Source organism: Solenopsis invicta, chromosome 5, assembly GCF_016802725.1.
Source record: "Solenopsis invicta isolate M01_SB chromosome 5, UNIL_Sinv_3.0, whole genome shotgun sequence".
NCBI lineage: Eukaryota > Metazoa > Arthropoda > Insecta > Hymenoptera > Formicidae > Solenopsis > Solenopsis invicta.
The window spans coordinates 13,377,251-13,396,425 of NC_052668.1; the positions used below are offsets into that span (position 1 = coordinate 13,377,251).

At 32.5% G+C, this 19,175-nt stretch overlaps 1 protein-coding gene across 12 annotated transcripts in view; it reads right to left on the bottom strand.

The window, feature by feature from the left end:
• The window catches only part of LOC105200045 (hemicentin-1), a 163,977-nt gene that overhangs the window by 55,372 nt on the left and 89,430 nt on the right, over nucleotides 1-19,175 (bottom strand). For all 12 annotated transcript variants that reach the window (XR_005574929.1, XR_005574930.1, XM_039449955.1 and 9 more), the window contains exons 2-3: nucleotides 10,875-11,064; nucleotides 3,410-3,564 (exon numbers count right to left, since the gene is read on the bottom strand). Coding sequence is in view for 10 of the 12 variants with exons in the window: in XM_039449955.1 (XP_039305889.1) it covers nucleotides 3,410-3,564; nucleotides 10,875-11,064 (345 nt within the window). In the remaining 2 variants the exon portion in view is untranslated. The remainder of the gene's footprint in view (nucleotides 1-3,409; nucleotides 3,565-10,874; nucleotides 11,065-19,175) is intronic.

Sequence of the window (19,175 nt, forward strand, 5' to 3'; positions counted from 1 at the left end):
TAAGAAACGTTTATTAACGTTATTTATCAATTTGAAGCCATCGATTTAAGATTGTTATCATTATTGTGACTATCCAACTCAGAAAATAAATAGCATTTAGCGAAATAATTTTTATAATTAAATAAACTAATAAATATGTAATTAATTGGTTTTGAACAAGAATTTAATTAAACACTACTTCTTTTTCATTTTATTCTTATTATTAATAAAGTTTTAAATAAAATTTCTTGTTCAAATCAAATTAATATTTTTATAATACCATTCACAAGAATAATGATCATTTTTTCTAATTTAAAATATTTGTTGAATGAACATGCATAGCAATCTCCGCGCAATATCCACGCAATATCCTATCGTTATGTAACGGTGGTATTATGTATGCTTTAAAACAGTGAACTGCGCGGTGATATTACGTTTCGTGATAGAATTCAAGACACGTTTGTTCTTGCAAGAAAGCAGCGCAATATATAAATTTACGAGGCACTTTAGGTTCGACAAATTGAGGTCACGATCATTTATGCGTCAAGAGCAACATTTTCCAAGTTCTTTTGTGTTCCGTTTGCGTTTTAATTGGTTTTGCAATAGAAACGGTCAAAGTTGGAGAATTTCTTAGAACTACGGTACAAAAGAGCATCCTTATCTAGAATCTGCCATGATTAAACATCGACAACGAAGCTCTTATTTCCTCATCTTCAAGAGTGCCTTAATTTTTTTTTTAACTTGTACACAATGGAAACGCGATCAAAATAAATAATGAGAAGGGTACAGAGAATTCGAACAAATAACAACCTCATTCATTTGGCGCCCTTTAGAAATTTCGGGAATAATTACTTTATCTTTTTAATTAGACCGCAAAATTAATTTTCACCCGGTAGTCTGGACTTTTGAAACTTTAAGAAGAATACGATCTCCCATTATGAGAGACGAAAGTTTCTGAACGCTGCTTACGCGTTACTGTGTACTATGGTACTATGTCGCGATTATACACTTGAAAACTCCTCACCTCCCTACTCGTTTAACTCACCATGATGTCACGAGGCATGGTGCACGACAGCGAAGAAGACAGATCAGCGGTCGGAATTTCGTCTACACGCTGATTCTATTCACGTCCGTCGCGATGACGGACTCACGTATATGCACGCGGAAAATCTACGTTCGCTGAATAAACCGCAGCAGTAGAGGACTGTCCTCATTCTTCATAAACTTCCAAAGATAATGCAGATATAACAACACTTAAATGGTGGGTGTGCTTCGCAAGAACTTGCGGTTGGCAGAAAGAAGATCTCCTCTGTCAAGATGAATTTGGAGGAGAGCTTCTCATATTTAAAACTTAAATGCTGGCTCTATTACGGAATTACTTAATAATGCAGTTAAGCCGTAATTCCGTCGGATAATTAGAAACCGCTAATGATTCTTCTAACTCTGCATGCAGCCTCTGGCGTTTAGAGAGAAAGAAGAAGTATCAGTATTATTTGAGTTTTCTTATATTATTACGTTTATATATATATTTTTATGTTTTATTTAACAGCAAGCGCATATTCATTATCTTTTTTATCTTTCATCACTGATATATTTATTATAATTTAATACGAAAAACGTGTAAAATGTAGTGCATTATAAATACAATCGTCTATTAAATTTTATTCCTGTTTGTTATTTTTTAATGGAAAATTTGCAAAACTTGTTATGCCTGCCTCATTTGCTTTTCAATTTAACGTCCAGACTGTAGATATTAATAAACTTTCACGGAAAATTCAACATTGATATTCATTACAGAATTCATTATACAATAGAATACATGTGTTGCGTATAATCGTTGACGTTCGTCATTGCGCGTTTCTCCTTAATTTGCGAGGAGATTCCGTGTAAATTTGATATGAGATAAGTTAGGAGTAAACCACGACATTGCAGTGATGATGAAGCATTAACCTGATTAAATAACATCGTGTGGCAATGAAGCTGTTTAGCTATTAAACGACCCCGTAATGCGTTTGTGAGATTAATCTAAACGTTAAATCAAGAATTATCAAATAGCTCCATTTATTCAGAGTACGTGAGATATCAGGCCAGTGAAGGTCTAACTTGAGCTTAACTTGTCGATATTAACTCTTCGGAAAGTTAGGAGTCATCCGATATAACTTGAGCTATCGATGTATAATTTGACATGGGTTTAAACCGGTTCGCTGTCCGTGGTTACCCAGCTTCCGCGAAAATTAAATACTTAGTGCACACATTTTCACACTTAATCTCCGTGTTACAGCCGACTTAGTGAAGACGGTAGGTAAATAGTAGAAAATTTGAAACATTTGAAATTGAATAGGAAAACGTGTCGAGTTGAAGGAAAGTCAGACCATAGATGGAATCCGAGAATTCATAGCACAAAATCGCCAATTGATAAAATAACTCGAGCATATCATTTATTTTTTACTATTTCTCATCAAATTATAGACGTTGATTAAACTCCAAATAAGTACATTATGATTTTTCTCTTCTCTTTTCTTTGTGATGGTTCTCATTTTGAATATGTCGCTGTATGAGCTACTGGTGTCTGGCACAAGTAGCCGCAAAATGTAAAGAAGACATCTATTTTCGAGAGGTGTTTCGAAGGGAAACACATCGTTACTTGCCAATCTCGTAAAAGGGCCATCCGTAACGAGTTGTCTATCGTTTGGATGTATCGCGCAAAATTGAAATATTGGCGAGAACGATCACGTGTAACCGTTAGTTTGAAATAAACATTGCCTGATTTATGGAACTTGAGTCCTGCGATATGTTCCGATTTGCGCATATCATTTTCACCCTTCCGAGTGCGATACGAACATCGTAAATGTGTTTCCATGTATCATACGAAACGCCGGAGGTACAAGTACGTTGTGCTGCTGTATTACTTTCGAAGAATATCACGTTAAATTTACTCGGTAATGACGCAATAAAGGAAAAAAAAGAACTACGAAGAAAACGAAAGTGCACAAACAGATTTGCGCAAGCAGCGTATGAATGATGAAACACGTTGCTTCGTATCCTCTATTGCTCCTTCAATAATTCAGGCTACTTGCGACCACGTTTTTGACGTATGAACGTAATGTACACTGGAGAGGTTGCATAACAAACAGAGGTCGTACGGGTATAAAAATATCGCGTACAATTTATGGCAGGAAGTTACGCGAAAAGTTTTAAAATAGTTTCCGTAAATCTCTCTCGGTACCTCTCTATGAAATATCCGAAAAACCTTTATATACTTCGCACAAAACGTCGAAAGGGGTCGTATTACACGATGTCACGCTATATTTTTAAGATAAAAAGAAAAAAATTTTTATGTCATTCTCTCTCTCTCTCTCGCGTATCTAATTTGATAAAAGTTTAATCTTATTCTGAGAATGTTAATGCCGCATAATGTAATGCAACGCACCTGTGACGTTCAGAATAATGTGCTGCACGTTGTTGCACTCGCGGTTGACCGCCAAATACGTAGCCTCACATTTATACAGACCCTCGTCCTCCAGCTGAACCTCAGGTATCTTCAGATACGTTTTCGATGAATTCGACGAATATTCTATGTCCGCTCTGAAACATTCATAACATAAAATATTCATATTGTTTGATTGATTGGCATTTAGAATGAAAATTTAATTTGATTTAATTTAAGCTAATATTCTATGTTTTCCTTGAAATATATTTGTGACGTATAAATGATTCACGCTGTTAGATTTGAAAATTACAGCAAAAAAGTAATTTAATTAAAAAGACATTAATTTCCTGGATTTCCAGAAAAAAGGTAATAATTAACTTTCAATTGATTTTGGCCGTTTGAAATTATAATGCGCTTCATTTAATATAATCGAAAAGATTTGTTAGTACTGAAATCATAATTGGGCAACGTAACAATGAGGCAACGTTTCGTTCAATGAATTTTTAACAAGCATTTCATGCGTCAACAATGACAAACACATTTCCTTTAGAATGCAATAAATCTCTTGTCACATTTTGTGCCAGTTTTATTTTTCGTACATAATTGGCGCAGCACACGATTATAACGCGCCGCAACAAATCGTAAATACATTGATTGTTTATGCACTTTATTAATGACGATCGCGCGATATTATGCCATTGTGTGGCTCATGCCAACGCAAGTATAATGACCTCACGTAATGTCAATCTCAAATTGCGATTAACACCGGGTAATGAATCGGACAATCAATGAAATTAATCTGCTCGTTATCCCGCCTGAGTAGTATAATCCATTTACGACGATAAGGTGGCGATATTACCGTCATATGCTATTCGATCGTACATGCTATTCGGATCGATTCTATTTACAAATTATGTACATCCAACGCATCTATGCGTATGTATTTCAAAAATGCATATTAACGAGACCGAGAATGATCTTTTGAAACGATCGTATGCATTATTAATTTATAACAGGAATAAATTACACGAGAGGGGAATATTTTTTTTTATGTATAAAAATAAAGTGTCATAAAAATTTCGATTGCATGTATTGTAATTAAACTTGATCACGATGCGAACGCATCCTTGTAAAGCCATTAATATACGACGGTAAATTGTTAAGCAACAAGATGTCAGCCGAAGGTCTCGTCATTTATATCCATAAATGGCAAGTAAACGCGCAGTCAATGCATATAGGACGCGCTCGATATTCTGTCAATAGATGCCGAGTATATTCATCTAGTACAGTAGATGGCATACATCTCTATATGAATACATTATAGATCGATATAATTTACGTTCTCATCAAGTTGATTATTCATTTTATAAAAATGAATTACAAAAAGCGGTCAAAAGTGCACATTCGACACAAAACAGATGTTGAATAATGTGGAAATAATAAATATTTAAATCACTTCCTTCTCTCTTTTGCTGCAAAATTGTAATGCTAGATACAATTTTGCAGTTTATTTATTAAAGGTGAAGGGGATGTTGTGTAGTTCAGTGTGAGAGCGACAAATTTATAAGTGATAGGTCGCGAGTTCGAGCCCACATCCCGTATATACGGATTTTAAGTTCATTTATCCGTACTGATAATTTAACGGTAGTCACAAAGGAACTCTTTAAATCTAGGGACCGATATAGTATTTCTATTTGCTTCCGTTATTACTATTATTAATGGAACTATTAAAAATAAAAGGAATGATAATTTTTGCACGCGTTTTGATAAAAAGAAAATACGCGATGCATACATCAATTAAATATGCCATACACATATACGATCGTACGGTGTGTACCCAAATCCGCTTTTATTAACCAGATTAAACATTGACGCCAACAATTTTTGATCGAAATGTTCGTATTGCCTTTATTCTCCGTTTTCCCCAATTAAATGTACAGCGTGTGACGAATCATTGTTTTTGCAGGCCACAAATTCTGTGTTGGTATGAAACGCAGGTGATCGCGGTCAACCGACATTTCGACGTGTTGTTTGATCGACGAACCGTTTACGGCGTCATTAGCGCATTGTTGATCCGACAATGCGCTGTACCGCTAATCAGCGACATCGTACTGCATGAAACTATGTATCTTTTGCATTCGCGTGTAATTAGATCATCAATGTTATAACTACAATATACACGCGTCTGTGACTAGATACACAATCGGCCCTTTGTCAATGAAATTCAATGAAAATCAATGAAATTTTTTTCCTAATTTGCATTTTTTTTTAAATAATTTTGACTGCTTTATGTTTGTAAACAAAAATGTCAAAATACAAAATGGTTTTATTACTAAAAATAATTTTGCGCGAATATATTTAAATGAATGTGCATTTAAAGAATGTTTTCAGAATTTTTAAAGTGAATGTTATTATCCTTTATAATAACTAATTTTGTAATAACTTTGCCAAGGACTCACGTTCTTTGCAACACCTTAAAGTAATAAAGCAGCATACATATGTGATAATACAACACACACACACACACACACACACACACACACACAACACACACACACACACACACACACACACACACACACACACACACACACACACACACACACACACACACACACACACACACACACACACACACACACACACACATTACAAGAGTGCATTATATTTCTGAGTTCTAAATCCGGATAATAGTATGCCACATTATAAAATCCTAGAAATAAGAGACATATTTTACATTAGTAACATTTATAAAAGCGTGATGTTCTTTTATACGTTTTATATAATACGCAGCATTATACGTATTGAATTTTTATGTCGAAAATATATCATTTTTCAACGATATGCCTACGTTTTTACATTGCGATTTTATCTTTCATACTGAATATATATAAAATGTCGAATTAATACAATGAAAGATATATTCTATGTTTTAGCTAAATGTATTTCGCACTGTAAATAAAAGAAATTTTTGCGCACAATATTTTTACATGTAACTAATGTGTTTTCTCACTCAACATAATGCAAATATATTGTGTATAATTCACGAAAGTAATGAATTTATGGTATAATTACCGAATATTGCTGTGCTATCGTAATACATGCGCGTGTTAAAGCAAATTGCTTCAAATTGCCTTTAATTCTCGTATTACGGAAAATGATAGGAAAAACACATTTCATGAAAAAAAAAGAATGTTTTGCTCTAATAATTGGACGAAACTGTTATAAAAAAATCATAGTTTTTTTTATAAATATTTTTATATTTACTGTTTAAAAGGAAAGATTTGAAATAGCGGAAATCTTAGCAAACTTTGACTTGTTAATATAAACAGAAGAATAAATTGAATACAAAATTTTTCTTTTACTCCTTTTATACTATTTATATTATATATTAACAATAAATAATAAATTTTAAAATTGCAAAATATATTAATATATGAAGCTGTCTGACCCATCTTTTACGGTGATTCTCAAACACTTGAGAATAAAAACAAAGCTATCGAGGTGTATTTTTTATAAACTAAAGGGCATTAAATTTTCTACAGAGCTAATATAGTCTATTTGTTATATAACTAATTATATGGCTATTAGGTTGGTGAAAAAGTTACATCGTCTTGTTTTCCATGTAAAAGAAAGTTTTTGTTTTGTATGAAAAAAATGCCTTGAACTTACACAAAGGAAGAACGACATGATTTTTTTGCCTAATATATCATAATTTATTTTTATTCATAATTTCATTTTATAATATTTATAAAGTTATTTTTACATCATAATTTATATCATGATTTTATATCATAATTTTCTACCAATAAAAACACTTTGACTTTTTGCTATTATTTTGCTAATTTTTACCGGATTCTTTTATTCTAGTTTATCTTATAATGGAAAGCTTTTCCGAAACATGCTGTCATTTGATTCAATTAAATGTGTTAATTAAAAATTTTTACAGAACCACGATTTACTGCGCAATAGATCAAGCTGCTATAGTTTTTATGTTAATTTGTTGTGTAATTTTGAAAATACTCTTTTATTAATATATGTATAGTATAAATAGCTCACACAAAAATGTGATACACAAAAAGGATAATTTGGCTGAAAAATAGATCTGAAAATAATTATATTAAATCATGAAAAAATTTATATTAGAGGTTTAAGTTGGTTGTTAGGATATCAAAAACTTTTTACAGCAGTATCATCGTCTTACATAATTACTTTAATAGTCGAACATAAAATTATTTTCTGATCTGTATCTAGCTAAATTTTTAGACATTATATAGTAAAATTGTTCTTTTCGTGTATTCAATTCATTTCTATGTCTATATTAAAAAGTCAAATTGACTAAGCTTTTGCTATTACAAACCTTTCTACCCCCTTAACAGCGGATTTTAGTTTTGTCGATGTTAATTATACTTATCAAGAATTACGTCTGATTTTAATGAAATAAAAAAGAAAATTATAATTATGTAATATTACAATTTCTGTAATACGTATGTAAAGTTTACAGTTTGCTTAATCCTAGAGTTAACACTTAAATCAAATATTGTTCAATGTAAAACGCATTTTGCTGTGATTCAAACATCGCGTTCAACAATATCACTACTGTTATGATTTCGCTAGTAACTAAAGCCCCGGAGAGATCTAAGGTATACAGTATATTGTAACAGGGGAATTCAGTGTTTGCCAAGTGTACATCAAAGAGACCATAATAGCAAATAGAAGTAATGCTTTTAATCAATTCGCATATAACGCTATGAAATAGATAGATCCAAGAGACATTAATATAAAAAAAAATTAATATATATTACTAAAAGGAATTGAACACGTAAAAAATATTTTTATATAAAATATTGGAAACTTTACTTACTTTTTAGACAAAAAAAGGATCATATTGAAAAGTTATTGAAGCGTTTTGAAAATAGATTTCCGATGATTGTCTTTTATATATGTGAATATATACATACATCACCTTTTATCACGTCATCGTAGATGATTTTTTCGACAGATGCAACATGTCATATCAAACAAATAAAATGCACAGGGCCAACATTTTCTCGTTGGAATTTATTTTTTCGCTTTGAGGCACAAAGCTCGCAACAGCAACATCTATCTCTGCTTATTGCAAAACATGACGCATAAAAATAACATTGTTGTTAATGCTTTCGTTTTTGTATAGAAAAAAAAAAAAATGAAGTCACATATATGAAATCCATCTCGCATCGTTGCCATGTCAGACTATGCGAGGTGAAGAAAAAAAAACGATAAATGGCTATTAAAGCGTGTTGTAACGGAATAAGAATTTTATTTTGTTGATGGTTAATCTGTGACGTGCTTTTCCCTTTGTGATATCAACCGATTTTAATTGGTGTGGTTCGCTTGATAGACGTATACACATGGGAATTGTTTTGTCGTAAACGAATATCCTATTTACTACCACATCTTTTTAAATTATAAATTTTGCAATTAAATTAACAATGATAGTTTTTCTTTATGTTACGAAATAATATTTATCAATAGAGCTCAATGTGTTCAATTAAGAATTTATCCAATTTGATAAAGAAAGAGAATTATATTTAAAATAATTAATCATCTTATTTAATAAAGCTTCTAGCTTTTCGTTGCTGTTCAAAGATATTGGTGAACTTGTTTTAATTAATGTAAATTGGTACGTAGAGGAAACACGGTTATCGAATGAAATCTCTAAGGAACACTTCACATTGGAACACTTCACATTCGAGTTCGCATACTCAGTTGCAACGTGCAATCAGGCAGTAACACTGACAATAAGTACGTAGCTGTATTAGAGGAGCAAATCACAATTAAAAGACGTAACTAATTGACTTAATGACTTAATGACTAAGAGATAATGAGGTTGTCTCATTTCTGCATTTTAACGTACAAATTTTTCATATAACCATTTAATATAATTATTCAATTATAATATAATATAATTATTTATTTAATCAAATAATTTTCATGAGAGTTGTGATCTAAAGACCCCTCCAATTTTTAAATATACACGTCCATTCAAATGGACATCCATTAACGACTCTGTATGAGATAATGTTCTAAGAACGACATTTTCAGGTCCTAATAGATGATATTAATTAGAGCAACACCGCGTCATAAAAACGTTGAGTACCAATAGCCACATGTTATAATTTTTTTCCGTTTGGATTTTTAATTATTGTTGTATTCATATTTATTGTTATGAAGATGACTAGAGATTCAAATAGAAGAGATCTCGTAAATCGAAACGTATGATTTTATTTATGTAAATAGAATATTTGTTTAATTTGTCATACAACGTTCTTGCGCGGCTCGCAATCCTTACGATTGCATTGATTTTTAAATAATTTTCGTTGTTAATAAAATTATTTCTATTAAATTTCGTAATTTATATAACGCTTTTATTTAATTTTACGTAGCACAAATGAAATAATACTATAAACAATTCTATATTTAATAATTAATATTTATTTTATATTTATCAATTTACCAATTAATTCATTTATTAATTTATTTACTTATTATTTTATATTTTATATTCACTTGATTAAAAGAGTCTAACGTGTATCGGTACGTGTTAACGGTTTTGTGTATGAATAACAATACGCAAACTATATCAAATCAACTGTAATGATAATAGCATACCGGATATTATTATAATAAAACAATCAGAGACTTTGATAATTATCAATCGAAAGTTTCATGCTCTAAATATTCACGTACACATATTCATGTTTGCATATTCACGTGCTTATTTAACGCATTTGACGTATTTGAAGCTACACGGTCTCTAAATGTAGACCGCGAACCACAAAACGTAATTACAGGGTGATGACCCCGAAATGAGCATAATCGCGATAGTTACAAATCATGGCAATGGTAAATTACTAAAATCGAAAATGGCCCAAGAAAATGTTGTGTTGTTTGCTGTTGAGTTGTATAATATAATATCATATTTTTAATGTCGCTCGGGCAAAATATAAAAATTCTAAGAATGTTAATAAGAATAGTAACACACATACATTAAAAATTTTTAATTATTATATTTTAAAAATAGACATCTGTGAAATTATATCTCAAACGGATATTATATTGCAAAAAGGGTAAAAAATACAAGTTTTGAAATGTACATATATAAAAATAATATAAAAATGTAAATATATGAATAACAGATTTTATTGACAGACAAAATTATTCGTTTAATATATTCAAAAATTTTTAAAAACCGACTTTAATAATTTTCACTTTATATTGCAAAATTCGTGGTTATTATTACGGATTTTAGTAAACTCATGTTGTGAGTTCAATTAGCGCCGCAAAATATATTGAGCAATAATGAAATTTAATTTTTCTGAAAAAAGGGAAATAGAGACGAGAGAGGGGTGGCCCAATTAAGTCAAGGCACGAGCTGAACCCACTAACATTATGCATTCAAGTCTCAATATAATACTTTAATTACCTGGCAGCAATGTCGTTATTGCCGCGTATAATCCCGGCATCCTCGCTGAAAATGAAAATCCTCGTGGGTCCACGGTACCACTTGATGCTGTGCAGACCCTCGCATTGCGGTGATTTCAGAACGCAGGGTAGTAAAATCTCCGTTCCCCGCTCGGCGAGCTTGTCGCTTCTCAACCACGGCTCGCCGCTCCCTGAAACAAACATAAATTTAGTGGTGATTCGTGTGAAATTGAGTTCATAATTGCGACTCTAAATATCGATTATGGCCGACAAAACGTAATTAGCGAGCCAATTGTTTTATCGTTGTATTACCGTATATCTCTAGTACATCTCTAGTGATCGTGCTAGAGAGCTTGCGCAATCTTGTACACACTAAATACAAAGATCTTATGTTGGATCAGAAATAATTTACGAGTTATTACAGCAATATTTCTTATTATCAACTATACACATACTCGTGATTTATGTGTCATAAATTCGAAGCACACTATTCTTAAAACTCTTGTCGAAAGAGTTTACGTTAATTGATATGATGACAACTGATACTTATGGCAGAATGGAAAAAGTTACGGCGATTTGCTTCGAAAAAGAGTTGGATTCTAAAGCCGTATTGCGGTACGGTAAATATTACGTTTGAGTGAGGAATAATGGAAATCCGTTAGGGAATCGCGTTACGATTTCTTTCGATTTCTACGTTTTGCGCACGTGTGAGAAGTTTGTTTCAGTTTGGACATTACGGGATGACTCTTTATTCGCTTGCCCTGCTTCGTAGTGTTTCTTCGAAGAGGAAAATCCATCTCGGGACCGTTCCGCACTTTGTGCAGAGGTCATAAAGAACGGGTTGCTTTTCTTTTTCGCGAAATTCATTCCCCCAACGTTCCACCCGGGACTTTCGCGAGCGGTCGCGATTAACATTGTCGGGATACTCAATTGAGTTTTAAAAGCATTGCAAAGGAGAAGAAAGGATCTCTACATTAGTGATATTACACGCTCTTCATAATCACGAACTCTTTTGCTAACCTTTTACGATGTAAAAAAGGTAATCGTGATGAGATAAAAGAAAAATAAATCCCATTCTCTGCTATTTATTCTTGAAAAATTGCAATCAAACAATCGTTTATCGTATTATACGGTGAGATAACATTTGCTATGCTAGTGACAAAATGATATGATGACGCAACGATACAATGGCTGGAGCTGCTGTCTACATGCTTGAAAATCAGCCGAAGAACGGTTTTATATATGTACACAGATGATTTTAAATACAGCATTTGTAAATAAATGCCACTGAAGCTTATCGTTTCTTGTTGTACATTTGATCAGAATTCAATTTTTTTTTAACATTAAAAAGATAAATATAAAAATAATTTTTTTACGAAAATATATAGGAAAGATGAGTAAGAAACGACCAGATTCGTCATCTTATTGCCTTTTTCCCTATATCAAAATACTTGGAAAAATATTTTAGAATTGTTTTTGTATTTTTAGACCTTTTCTCCTAAAATAAAACTTGTACAATAAAAAATGTCAAAAATACGACTTTTCTTAGCAAATATTTTGCTTCCTGCGTCGTGAAAGATTGATTTGGTGATATTACTCCGTGCATTTAATCCGGAAATTCATTGGGGAATTACACTTCAATTGAAAAATGCAAAATGCAATTGGAAGTGCATCCGAGTTCGAGTACCAAAGGAAATGAACATCGTCCATAAATATCGCACAACGAAGCAAAAATGTATTCTTACGTTTTCTGTCGCTTCCGATTTCCGTTTTGAATAAGTTGCAAGCAAGATTAATTCAATAAATAATTGGTTTCTTGAATCGAGCTAGTTATTAGTTAGTTATTATTATTATTTTCTATGAAATTTTTCTGGGAGATATAAAATTATGTAAAAAACCGAATAAGCCCTTAAAAAGACGAATTATTAGGTTACCGAGCTAACATATTGTACAATGCATTTTGTAACTGTACTTATTATGATTCATACTCTATTTTTTATGCTCCTATAAAATTAACACATAAACCTAGAGTGTAACAATAAGTAAAAGGGAAAGATGAGTGATATATTTATAATAGTTTTTCATACCAACCGCTGTCACTCGCGAGATTGAGAGAGCGTACGGCGCATGAACATTCGAATACAGAAGGATTACGATTTATGAGCGTTGCACGAATATCTACAAACAGTGATTTATCCGTCGAATATGGATGTCCATCACTGCCGATTGAATTTCTACGGCCTTAGTGTAGTTTAAGTGATTTCGGTTTTATGTGTTCAGGTGGCGAGTTTCAACGAAAAATCGATTCGGAAATTCGCGCCAGATTAATCCTACGTGTCTACGTCGTTTATATTCCGTCATTATCTCGCTGCAGCATTCCCGCGAAACTTTTTGCATCAGCATCCGCGAGGTGACTGTGCAAATTTATGAATATTACATAAAGAGATTGATTGTGTGTGCGTGAAGTTGTCGTCGTGATATTACGAAATATTGGGTTAGGAGATAAAGCAATAAAAGTTAAATACGCGTAATTCTAATAAAAAGTTAAATACAAATTTAGCAATTTGACAAAGCTCCTGTTTGTAAGAAAACATCTTTTACTGTATTAATAAATATTTTACTGCATTGCAAATTGTGTCATTTTATACGAATCAGTTTTCTTGATTAAAATCAAATATTGAAAAAATTAATTTGCAAAAAATATATGTTTTTTTTACACTAAAATGTTATTAAATTTCCACAGAAGTATGGCATTATTTACACGTTCAATAAATATCGTGAAACATTGTGAAAAGGTAACTGCTTGAAATATCACGGTTGAAGCACTGTTTGCGTTTGTAAGCATCCGTTGCATTTAACGCCGCTAATTAGTCGAGCTTGCAGTTAAATTTTGCTATGTATGCATAAAGTTTTTATGAGCGTAGAAACGGGCTGTAACGATGATAATTATTGCACTTGGTGGCACTTATAGCATCCGTCGGTTTTCGTCGACCGAAACTTCTTGCGTGAAGGAGACCACAGCAAGTACGACAGTACAAAATACTATACTTTGTCATCTTCGTTGCTCGTTAATACGATTCGACAACTATATAACTGCCAATATGCACTGATAAGTTTTAGTTTCTCAATTTTACTAAACATTTTTTTTAAGTTAATGTCGATAAAACAAAATACAGTAAAAATCACATACAGATATTTTTGCCTACAGTTCTGTTTAATTTCCAAAAACATAGAGAATGTTTAAAATTACATGAAATATTTTGATACGTGGAATTAAATAACCGAAACGTCACATTTTTTTCCCGAATTAATTTTGTCATGTTGCAGCGAGTATCAATTAAAAACTGAAAATTTTTTTCTTGACTTCTTGTTCTATTTTTGTATGAAAAATTTCTGACGGACAACAATGTTATGAAAAAGATATTTTTTTATAAGATTGCATTTAGAAATTTTGTTATATTTTTCATTAATTTCTGATTTGACAGTTATATATGTGAGTGATGTTCTATAGTTATCGTTCATTGTTTCTCCTATGGAAGAAATAAACAATAAATAATCTGATAATAATCTATATATATATATATATAGAGAGAGAGAGAGAGAGCAAGCGATTATCGCAACATCTTAACACCTGAGCAATCACGATTAATGGCGTTAAGTTGTGCTTCATGACTGTCGTCACCAACTATTCAAAACCGCTCGATTGGAATTGATATTGTACCTCGACGTTTAGTTACCGCATGCAATTATGATTACGTGCCAAAGGCTATGCTACAAAGTTAGTGACTACTATAATTTTTCTACAAAATGATCAATAAAACCGTTTAGCATGAGGTTCCGCTAGACTTATATCTCGGAAGCGTGATCGGCAAGTTTACAGTTAAAGGTCCATGAAATTAGTAGCATTTCGGGATGTCGACGTGACTCTAGAGACATTAAAATGTAAAATAAGCACTATGCTTTAGAACGAGCGGCGTTGCGGAAGAGCACGTGCAGATAACGACGTTCTATCGCGGAGGTAGAAAAAGTTATCGACCTCGGATGCTCCGACGCGTGCTTAACCCATTTCGAAATTATACAAATTGCAGCCTGCATTAGCATGGGACCGGGTCTGAGAGACAGAGTAGGCCGAGACGGGCGGACGGGAATTAACCGAGACGGAGATTTAGCACCGGGACCCAACAAACGGTGCGTGTGTAAATATCGGGAACGGGAAATTTATGACACGTGGAGCTATACGTCGCACAATTAGAATATACATTGCAACCGCGTGTAAATAAGACGAAACGTGGATCTTGTTGTAGTTTCGACGTATAAAAACATATCTACTAAATTGCTGTATGCATGCAATTAGGGTACATATCTCTTATGGCCCAACAGTCGTGGGTAATCCGTGTCCGACCGATCGTTATCTACGGAAGTTTCAGAGGTAATTAAATTCTACATTTGATACTAGATTTTATTTTAGTAATACATTTTATTGTTTTTCAAAAAGAAATGCAGATACTTATTCCAGTAACTTGAAAGTATATTCATCAGATTTTTTTGAACCACTTTGAATAGATGAAAAGGTGGTCGAACACGGAATACACATGGTTAAGTCAATAAGATATGTTCTTCATATTGTAAAGATAATATACCTAATTCCGTAATAAATATTCTATCAAGAAAGAGAGAAACGTTATTTTACTTGAAGAATTGCGCGCGCGTGAAAATATTACTTCGTATAATCCTACATCTGGTTAGGTACCATTTTTCCTGCGCATTGCTTTTCTCTCGCATCCCGCATTCCACGTCAGTTTGTAAAATCTTTCACATCATGTTCACGTTGCTTCGAAATGCGCGAAACGTGGTATGGTAGCAGAGACGTCAAATAACGGTATTAGGTAAGAACATAGAGAGCGAACGCCCAACATGGTTGTGTAACGACACGTAATACTAAATTACCGCATGGAGTTTATAAAAAGTTTCTCTCACGTCCCGTCATTCTCAGTATTGCCTTTAATAATAGTTTAAAGCGTTTGGAAGACTATTTTAAAAATAATTCAATATTAAATCACCTCGGTCTCTAACTTTAAACTAAATTAACAAATCGACGAATAGTTTTAACAAAAATTTATGAAATTTCATGATAAAATTATTTATATAGAGTATTTTCCAACTATGTCACTGCAGTCAGATAATTGTAAAATGTTTCATCGTTGCGACAATTTTATTCAATTAGTTTCGAGATCATAGATATAATGGTGAATTTTCGTTTATAGCTAAAAGAGTAATTATCTTGCAAAAACAATAAAATAATAATATTGTAAGAATGCTTGGCCACGGATAAGCTAAATCGTACATCTATTTAGTTTGTTGCGAAAATGCTATATAAATACACATAAGCATACAATAGCATCTGAAATACGAAGTGCTGTTGTAACAGTTCTGAGGATTAACTGGGATTAACATTCAAAAAGCATTCCAGGATTCTATGAGTTAGAATCCTGAATAACACGAAAGTTCTGATTTGAAATGTGATAGAGGTGAATCTCTTGTGATATCTGTTTGAGAATTCAATTTTTGACCCTTGCAATGAAAATCTTTGATTCTGTTTTTTTTTTTTTTTAAATACAAGATATACTTTGAATGTGTAATTAAAATCAGTCTCGATTCTGTATTAAGTATTCTTTAAGATCATCTCTTTATCTGTTTATTAATATCCAGACGTTTAACTTCGAGCTTAGGTTCAATGCTTTTTTATTATTGATCGCTTTTGTGCATGGTCAAGGACGTAACTTTAGAGTAACTTTATATCGCGTGCATAAGCTACCGCCTTTTAGCATAACTCTTTTTTTCATAAAAAGCATAATGAGACACCCTTTGATAGCTACCCCGTAGGCTTTTTCCCCTTGTCTTTAATCATTGAACTTTTGTAAAGGCACATAAGGGTTTATTATTGCGTTATATTAAGTAGCTGTCACACACGTGCGTGCCTAATAGAAGTGCCGTCAGAAATTAAGTGGCTGCGCCATACTTTTGCAAAAAGAGTTTATTGGTGTCATAATGGAAATTAATAGTAAAATTGCTGCTCAAAGGGGTGGCATTATGGTCTATTCTAGGATAAATTGGCTTGCACGCTCTGTGAAAGGCGGCGACGTAAAAGCTTTATTAATATATAGGTATTTCTATGTGGTGATGTGATAAAATTGGGAAACCGTGATAGAAACCCAAGAAAAAAAATGAATGAAGATTTATATGCTGTCTACAATCACTTAACTTCGTTTTTTTTTATAAATAAAATTTGGGACACTTTTCAAATACCCACGAGCCATATACGAGCCATATCTTATGCTGCACGTTTACGTCGTTTCACAGTGAAGTTTTCATTGTCAATGTAATGATGTTTTTTTTAAACACTTTGCACTTTTACACAAAGACTTAAGATAAAATATTTTTGTTCTATCAGATAGGAAGTTTTTAAAATAACGGATTCAGACTAAATCGGGTATTTAACGAAATTCAACGGGGCGTGAACATTCCGATTTGTTTCGCCATCATATTGCATTATGGTTTTAGAGTAGATTGCTCCACTTGTGATGGAATTAATCAATAACATGTAACAGAATTAAAATTGCGCTAACGTGATCAATTTAATCGCATTTATGATCATAAAGCGAGACAGCTATTAAATAGCGTTTCACATTTATATGGACATTAATCTATGGAAGATAATATGTACGATAATTACTACATGGGTGTGTAGAACGTTAAACTACATCACTATGAGCTATACATATATGTTAGACTCTTCCAAACTTGTTTATTAAAATTTTAATATTAAATGTTAAAATATTTTTATTTAACTTTGTATTATTTTATTTTAGCATACTTTCTTTTTCCTTTTTTTCTCTTTTCTTTCCTTTATTTACTTTTCATTTTCCTCTTCTCCTTTTTTTTTGTGTCGAATAAAAATGATTTCGATACATTATATAAAAAATACATTTTACAATTTTTTCAACAGTTCAGACAGTATGCTATATAACATTTCCAATTATTTCACATCTGGACCTTTACAACTGCTGGTGATGACATGACGAGAGTTGTTCAAGAAATGCGGAAATGTACGCGGAAACGCTAGAAGTTCCTGTTTATCGCGTATAGTAATTGAGATCACTTAATAAAGTGCTGCAATTACGGTTTGACCGAATAACCTGTTTTTTTTGTAGTCACTTTGCGAGCAAGTGATAATTTGGCTAGTACACTGTTACGCGAAATAAAAGCGACTCAATTATTACATTTTTAACAATTATTTATTAATGTATATTTTTTTAGTTATTTGCCGTGGTATAAAATAATTTAAAGTTATATTTTCAATACATTATGACTCGTGTTCAAAACGCGCTTATAAAAATGTCAGCGCGCTTTTTTGTCCTACTATCCTTGTTTTATATCTAATTAACGATAAAGATAGACTGACAAAAAAAAACTCACGCTTTAGAACACGCATCTTTATAAGCGCTTGTTCTGAAAGAGCTTATATTTATTTTCGTTCAATTTTTTGATTGCGATTCGAATTTTTATAACTCATTTATTTCCCCGCATTGTTTTACTTCCACTATTGTTTTTCATATCCCTACGGAACTTATTGTTCCTGAAGGACCATCATGCGCTACGAGAAGTTGGGCTAAGTTCGATTATCGATTTGTGTGAGAACATCAATTCTCCGCCATTTTAAAAGTAAAGGCTTAACGCATACTAGCTCACGTGTCTCAAACAATGGCACGGCATATATATATATACGCTCGAACTGAAAGTCCCCTTAAGCTTGGACTTAAGCCCCAGTGGAAAATCCGGTTTTCAGGGACCCGATCAGTGGCTTAGATGGTGTTCTTTTCTTTACCAGAACGGGTTAGATATAACAAAGGAGATAAGTCCCAGACGCGATATGTTTTTAAAATTTTCAACTATAATCTTTAAATATTTTAATATTATGTAAAGTAATCGCGCACCCTGAGGTAGCTGGAACGTGCAAAGAGTGCTAAATATCTATAAGTTAGTACATGATATTTAGTACAAATTATAATGAGCTAAATGCGAATAAATACATGTACAAGTATATAAACTTTATGTATAAGTAATATGATGTTAAATGAATGTGTAAATTAATTTCTATAGTGGCGTCGATATGACGATTCTTTTTAAATGCGGACTGCACGTGGTATCGTCTCTAAATATCGTCTCTGTAGAACGTGACGTAGCAATGAATTATAAATTCAATGACCCAGTTTTAAATCGCGAGTGTCGGTTCATTTTATGT